Source organism: Psammomys obesus, unplaced genomic scaffold (genome assembly GCF_907164565.1).
Source record: "Psammomys obesus unplaced genomic scaffold, mPsaObe1.curated_primary_1811, whole genome shotgun sequence".
NCBI classification, from domain to species: domain Eukaryota; kingdom Metazoa; phylum Chordata; class Mammalia; order Rodentia; family Muridae; genus Psammomys; species Psammomys obesus.
The window spans coordinates 67025664-67032955 of NW_026585504.1; the positions used below are offsets into that span (position 1 = coordinate 67025664).

General features: G+C 53.6%; 1 protein-coding gene across 1 annotated transcript; it reads right to left on the reverse strand.

Moving 5' to 3' along the window:
* Nucleotides 1-1581: 1581 nt before the first annotated feature.
* On the reverse strand, nt 1582-5215 carry Cxcr4 (C-X-C motif chemokine receptor 4). Its single transcript, XM_055604767.1, has 2 exons — nt 5133-5215; nt 1582-3224 (listed from the first exon to the last, which is right to left on the reverse strand). The coding sequence occupies exons 1-2, from the start codon at nt 5151-5153 to the stop codon at nt 2181-2183; spliced, it is 1065 nt and encodes a 354-aa protein (XP_055460742.1). The 5' UTR covers nt 5154-5215; the 3' UTR covers nt 1582-2180.
* Nucleotides 5216-7292: the final 2077 nt, after the last annotated feature.

The following is a 7292-nucleotide window of genomic DNA, read 5'->3' on the forward strand; positions in this document are numbered from 1 at the left end:
AGCCACAGCTTTCAGACCAAGTCTTCCAGCAGGCACATCGAAAACTATGTCTAAGCGTGATCCAATTAAGACTCCCCAGAGGAAGGCAAGAAACCTCAAGATAATTTCCTACTGAAAATCTAATTGTGTCCTCAAGTGGAATAGGAACACTGGCATGAATTACCCCAGATCCATAGGCTGCCGCAAAAATGTACAGCCAAATCAGATTCTAGTTTAAGTAATTAAGTTATTTCCCTTCACAGGATCTATAATTTGTCTTAAACAAATGTGATTTGCCTAAGAAAGATAAGGCCTTGCAATTTTTCCTTCCCAAACGGATTTTCTGTGCCAGAAACAATTACTAAAAGACCAAATATTGTCTTAATTATATCTCACTTACTGTCTGGGAACACGCCTGCCGTGCCCTGTTTGTGTCCCAAAGTGAGAGCGGCATAGGCACTATGGATGAGAAGTCATCTTCAAATGGAGACCGGACCCGCAATTTGCTCAAGAGTTTGCGGCTTGCACAATGTTAGTGTGAATAGCTCTGGGTTATTACATAAGGCTCCAAATTCTTGTGCAAAATCAGGCAATGGAGAGCTTGCCTCAATAGAGCTTCAAACCCTAAAAAACCACCAGCGCTACTCCCCAGCAGCTTTAGTGGGGCCCTTTGGGAGAGGCTAGGTGTTGCAAGAGTGAGGATAGAGGTGCTGAGATTTGCATAGAAGATACTGCAAGCAGGGTATTTTGGGCTAATTTTAGGAAGAAAACATTCACTTTGGCCATGTGTTCAGCAACAACTCAGCCGACATCTGACCAGGTGTTCCGTGGGGGGGGCAATGGTGGGTAAGATGGATTAACAGGGGTGAGTCTGGGTTGTGTCAGGAGTTTCTGAGCCTCGTGTCCCACCTTTGTAAAAGGGGAGGATACACAGTGCGTAGCCTCACTCCCCTCCAGCTGGGACAGATGGGAAGCCGCAGTGAAATGCAGACACCATTGTGTAGCCTGCTTTACACACACATCTTTCTGAGAGACAGTCCTTCACGGGAATGCCTAAACTTCCATCAGTTCCAAGAGAAAGGGCCTCTGCATCTTGATACAGGCTTTGAAATCCTGGCTGCTGTTTGTCCCATGCCTGAAACCCAGGCACTTAGCTTTCTGTGCCTCTCTCTCCTCTGTAAATGTTAGGTACTAGTAGAAGTGGAGAGTATTACCGCTAAGGTAGAGCTTAAGTAAATATTATACAGCACTTAAGACGGGCTGGGGAGCGGGCTTAGTGTGGGGCGCTTGCTCATGCAGGCCTCCCCAAAATGCTAGTAAAAAGCCGGCCATCTTTAATCCTGGCTCTGAGGAGGGGAAGAGGGCTGAATTGGGACTTCCTGGCCAGCCAGCCTTACCCACTTTCGTAGTTCTAGGCCAGTGAGAGACCCTGTCTCCACACAACAAACAAGCAAGGCGTGAGGAACATCTGAAGTTGCCTTGACCACCAAAGGCGTCATGCAGGAGCCCACAGACGAATCTAGGAGGCTCTCTGGCACGCCATACACGTGCACATTATTCTGCTTTTCCAAACGTGCTGTTACTGATACATGACAACATGCCAAATTTATCACTGACTTTTATTAACAATGTAATACAGGGCTGTACATTTGCTGAAGTCAATCCATTGTTGAAAAGAAAAACCACCATTTCAGGCTTTGGTTTTAAGTGCCATTTTTACAGAAAAATCACACAGTCTAACCAGACAATGGAAGCACAGTGGTGGGGTGGTGGGCTCCTCAGGAACAGAGAGGTGATGCAGCAACAGCTGAGGCCCACCTCCAGCTTTCCTCGATCAACCACACATCGTGGAATGTTCAGCTCCTTCCTCCGCAGTTCTGCAGGCCTACACACAGATGCACAGCAACTAAGAACTTGGCCAAAGCAACTAAGAACTTGGCCAAAGGTCCTGCCTAGACAGGACACAAGAACACACAAAAACACACAGGATACAAACAAACACACAAAAACCAATATTTATATAAATTAAGTCAAATCTCACAAAAACTCCGAAAGTCAATACCAAAAAAACCAACAACAACAACAAAAAAAAAAACAACAAAAAAAAACTGTACAAGATTGGTCAGTCTTTTATATCTGGAGAATGGGTAACATAAAAAGTTCTTTATCGTATATATATTATATATGTCTTTACGTAAGTGTTAGCTGGAATGAAAGCTTGAGGATTCCGACTCTGTCGAGACGGACGAGTGTCCACCCCGCTTTCCTTTGGAAAGAATCTTGAGGCTGGAGCCTCTGCTCATGGAATTGAGTGCGTGCTGGGCAGAGGTTTTGAATTTGGCTCCAAGGAAGGCATAGAGGATGGGGTTCAGGCAACAGTGGAAGAAGGCCAGGGCCTCAGTGATGGAGATCCACTTGTGCACAACGTTCTCGAAGTCGCACCCTTGCTGGATGACCTCCAACAGGATGAAGGAGTCAATGCTGATTCCGACATAATACGGCAGCCAGCAGGCGAAGAAAGCCAGGATGAGGATGACTGTGGTCTTGAGGGCCTTGCGCTTCTGGTGGCCCTTGGAGTGTGACAGCTTGGAGATGATAATGCAGTAACAAGATAAGATGACGATGCCCGGCAGGATAAGACCTACCATGATGTGCTGGAACTGAAATACCACCAACCACAGGTTATCAGGGTAGATGCGGTCGCAGATGTACCTGTCCTCTGCCTCGCTGACATCCGCAAAGATGAAGTCAGGGATGGTCAGGAGAAGGGCAGGGATCCAGACACCCACGTAGACTGCCTTTTCAGCCAGCAGCTTCCTCGGCCTCTGACTGTTGGTGGCATGGACAATGGCAAGGTACCGGTCCAGGCTGATGAAGGCCAGGATGAGGACACTGCTGTAGAGGTTGACAGTGTAGATGACGTGGATAGCCTTACATAAGAATTTCCCAAAGTACCAGTCGGCCATGGCATCAACTGCCCAGAAGGGAAGCGTGATGACGAAGAGGAGGTCAGCCACCGACAGGTGCAGCCTGTACTTGTCAGTCATGCTTCTCAGCTTCTTCTGGTAACCCATGACTAGGATCACCAATCCATTGCCCACTATGCCAGTCAAGAAGATGATGAAGTAGATGGTGGGCAGAAAGATCCTATTGAAGTGGACATTTTCTTCCCGGAAGCAGGGCTCCTTGCTGGAGTCATAGTCTCCCGACCCTAGCTCTTCGGAATAGTTGTCTGGAGTGTATATCTGCAAAAGACAGAGACATGCAGGTCACTGACAAGGTGGACACGCCTTTCCCAAGTTCTGAAAAAACTACTATTTCATTTCAGGTTTTAACCCAACCTTTTCTAGGAAACTCCAATGAGCTGGCTATGATCCAGGGAGAATACAGAATCTTGTACTCTTTCCCTAGTCACTTTGTTAGGTTTCTTCTTTAGTAGAACCAATTAGGAGTCTCTGTTTAGAACAAAAGAAGGTTGAGATTCTAAGGACTTCATAGCCTAGTCTTGGATGACTCCCTGGCCCCGCCCACGAGGGAAAGCAAAACAAAACTCAGAGAAAGAGAGAGAGAGAATCCCCAAACCCACTTCATTCACACAAAGAAGTCACTCTCAGGCGGTGTGGGGCTAAATCTGTGTTGAAGGAGACGGGATTAAGTTTTTGTATGAAGATTAGCAAAGGAGGGAAGGAAAACAGAGCATGATGGAGGGGGTCCTCCAAAGATTCTTAACGCTCTTCAGGCACAAAACCTTGTTTTTCTCACGTCTGTCTAATACAAACCATTATATATATTTCAAGTCGCGCGTAATGAGGAGAGATGATGCTTAGGGTCAGGGAGCGTTAGAAACAGCAAACAGCACTCCCCTGTTCCACCCCATCCGGGAGATTTTCTGGAAGGTAGGTCTCTCCTGCTAACCCCATGTTTATGGCTGGGTGTATTTGGGACGTTAGAGTCACATTGTCCTGGGTGGGGAAAGTCACGGGGTCTGCACCCCGTGGTTTTCGCCCCAAGTTTCACTTCCTCGCTCTCCCGGTCGCTTCCCACCCTGCAGCGGACTCAGCTAGCTAGCTACTAGGGTCCGAGGTGGGCAGCAGGAGGGGCCCAGACCGCGCGCACCCTGAGGGCCAAGTCACCCACGTAGGGACTGGCCACGCCGCCCACCGCACCCAGGCCTACAGCCGACCGGCAGCGGTTCCAGGTTCCTCCTGGCCACGCGCCAGGACCGTCCCTCCGGGTGCGGGTGGCAGATTGGGCGGCTCCGGCGCGAGCGCCTTTGAATTGCGCGCCGCCGGAGGAAACGAAAAGAGAGAGAGAGAGAGAGAAAGAAAAAAAAAAAAAAAACCAACACAACAAAACCCTCCCCGAGCGAGGGGGTTTCAAAGGCCCAGGAAACCACCGACGGTTACACACTGCAGCGGGGCTCGGTCAAACCGCCTTCGGTCTGCACCTGTGCATCCCTGGGGCGACCGGCTCCGGCCAGGTGCGGTCCCCACACGCCCTCTCCGCGCACGCCCGGCCCGCGGCGGGCGGCAGGAGCCCACGCCCCTTTCTCGGGAACGTCCCGGAGGCGGCCCCGACCTCGGGAGGCTGGCTGGCCCCGCGGGGCAGCGGCCGCGGCTCGGACCCCGGCGGGCGGCGCGGAGGGCCCGCGCGGCTTTCCCGCCGGAGGGGCTCCTCCGCCCGCAGCGTGGACTTCGGAACCTCATTCCCCACTTCAAGAACTGCTCCACGAGGCTAACCCAGGACGGAGTGCCCACGCGTGCCGGCTACAGCCTCTAAATTCCCGCAACGTGAGAAACTCCTGTTTTCAGGAGGACCAGGCGACGGTCCGAGTCCCGGGACCGAGCGCAAGCCTGCTCCGCCCGTGTGCGCTCACACAAGAACGGGACGTCTGCAGACATCGTGGCGGCCCGCGCGCGCCGCGGGGCTCCGGGGGAGACGCGCGCAGCCCCCTCGGAGCCTGCCCCCCTACTCGCTAAGAAAAACACCCCATCTTCCTCCTCCTGTAGCCACGCTCACAAAAATCGCCTCCACTCCCTTCCTCGGGACCCGGCAACCCCCGGGTTCTGGCCGCCTCTGCCACTCACGGAGAAGCTGCGCTCTAGGCTCGCGCGTGTGCACGTTTATTCGAAGTGAGACGCGCCTGGACTTACAGTTACACCGGCCCCTTCCATGGCAACACTCGCTGGCCAGCCGTGGTGGCTACCGGAGCACCGCACGCCTCGGACGGTCGCTGCTACCTGCTGCACCAGGCAACAAATTCAAGTTTCTGGCCCGACTCGGACTTTTATAAAAACTCGCCCGCGGGGCGGAGCATGCGCAGCTCGGAGGGGCGGGGGGAGGCTGGCGGGGGCGCGGCGCAGGGCGCGGGCGCACACACGCCCCGAGCAGCTGCTGAGGGTCACCTTACGGGGCTAGCGCAGGGCGGGATGACGGTCTCCCCGCCGGGGAAGCAGGATGCCAACCTGGGAGGTTCTTTGGGGCGCGCATCCTTGCCCACGTGCAATGCTAGACTTGGAGTCCTCGGGTGGAGACGCTGGGGCAGCGGGGTGGGGGGTTGACTCGGCGCCTACCTAGCCAGTAGGCGGCAATGTTGGAAGCCCGGCCAGGGTCTGATTCCCTGTCCCAGCTGTCAGGAGCGATTGCCGTCCACGCTCCTCCAAGCAAGAGTGTGCTGCCGACATTCACAGTGGTGACGTCAGGGTCAGGTGTAGCCCTTGCGGACCCATCGAGAAGTAGAGAAAGTCGCAGTGGTGGCAGCCCGCTCTTGGACTTTCCCCCTCTTTAGTAAAATGACTGAAGTGTGCTTTATTGCTGCAGAATTTAGCGACGAGGCCTTTGTGTAGTAGACCCCACTAAGGAATCTGCACGGAAGCACTGGTTCGTTTCGTTTCTTACGCACGCAGGGACGCAGGCCGTTAACAACGACAGCGTCCCAGCTTTGGGCTAACTGGGCCAGGATCTGGGCTGCGCGGCGGGCGGGCGGGCATCTGCGAGCTCTGGGAGCCCAGGGGAAGCCTGGGGCGGCAGGCCCGGCCTGAGCCCGGAGCTTCCGCTTCGCGCTGTACCGTCTCCCACGCGGAACGCTCCAGATAGGGAGTTTTAGCGAAGAGCTAGTTCGGCGGGGTTGGGGTTGGGGGCGTGGATGGTTAGAGAGTCTCAGACAGGCTGGGGATGCAGTGGGCGCCCAGACAGCTTCCCAGACTCGCGCCAGTTCAGGCCGGCGCCGAGCCTGGGTGGGGCGGGGAGCGAGAAAAGGGAGGGGCCAGAAACCAGACCGCCAGCCAGTGACCGCGGGATCCTGCGCCGTGGGCGCTGGGGGTGGTGAAAAGACATCCGGCAGCGGGAGCCTGGGTTGCCAGGCAACCCAGATGCCCCCCCCCCCCCAGCTTCTCTCTTGGGAAGGTCTCAAGGAAAGGGCAGGCCCAGACTGGACCCTAAACTCTAACCTCGCCCTACGCCCCGCTCCTCGCCATCCCCGTTTTTGTTGTTGTTGTTTGTTTGTTTGTTTGTTTCATTTGTTTTGAGACAGTTTTATGTAGTCCAGGCTGGCCTCTGGCTCGGTACATCGCTAAGGATGATGCTCCCGTCTGTCTCCTGCCTAGTGCTGAAATCGTAGTTGTGTGCCTCTGTGCCCAGTCTCCATGGTGCTTTGTGCAGGCGAGGCAAGCGGTCTGCTAACAGAACTATAACACATTTGCACCCCTTCTCTAGCTAATGAAGCTTTTCAGCTGGAGGTGCTGGGGAGCTGGTCTACAGCCTGGGAGCCCTTTCTCTTCTGGCTATGCACCGTCTTCCTGTGTGACCTGGGCACTCTTCCCCCAAAGTTTGCCTGTCGAGGTCCTCTTCAGCTTTGCACTTTACATGATCCAGGGAAGCTACTGTTGAAATTAGGAAGCTCTACCCTCAAAAACTACCACGTTCGGAGCCGAGAATGTTCATGAGCACTTTGAATTGTATCGGATCGTTAATAAAACGTAGGCTCATGTTTCCATAAACGAGTTAGGATGGACAGAAGAGCTGTTGGACGGGAGTGCTGGTGTTCAGGATGAGTAGCTTGGCTGCAGCAGGACTGTCAGCCGTGTGGGAACCCCCTCCCCCTTCACAAAGGCTAAAATGGGAGAAGGAATCTTCCAAACCTGTCCCTGAACGACAGAGAGTAGTACATTCAGAGTAAAATGATTTGCATAATTAATATTTGTTGATTGTTGGCAGACAAAAGGAAGCTTCCGTCCATGCTCTGCACATGTCTTTTTAGGTCCTGTGAAGTATATTCGCTGGAGGAAGCAGATAAAAGGACAATGAAATGCTAT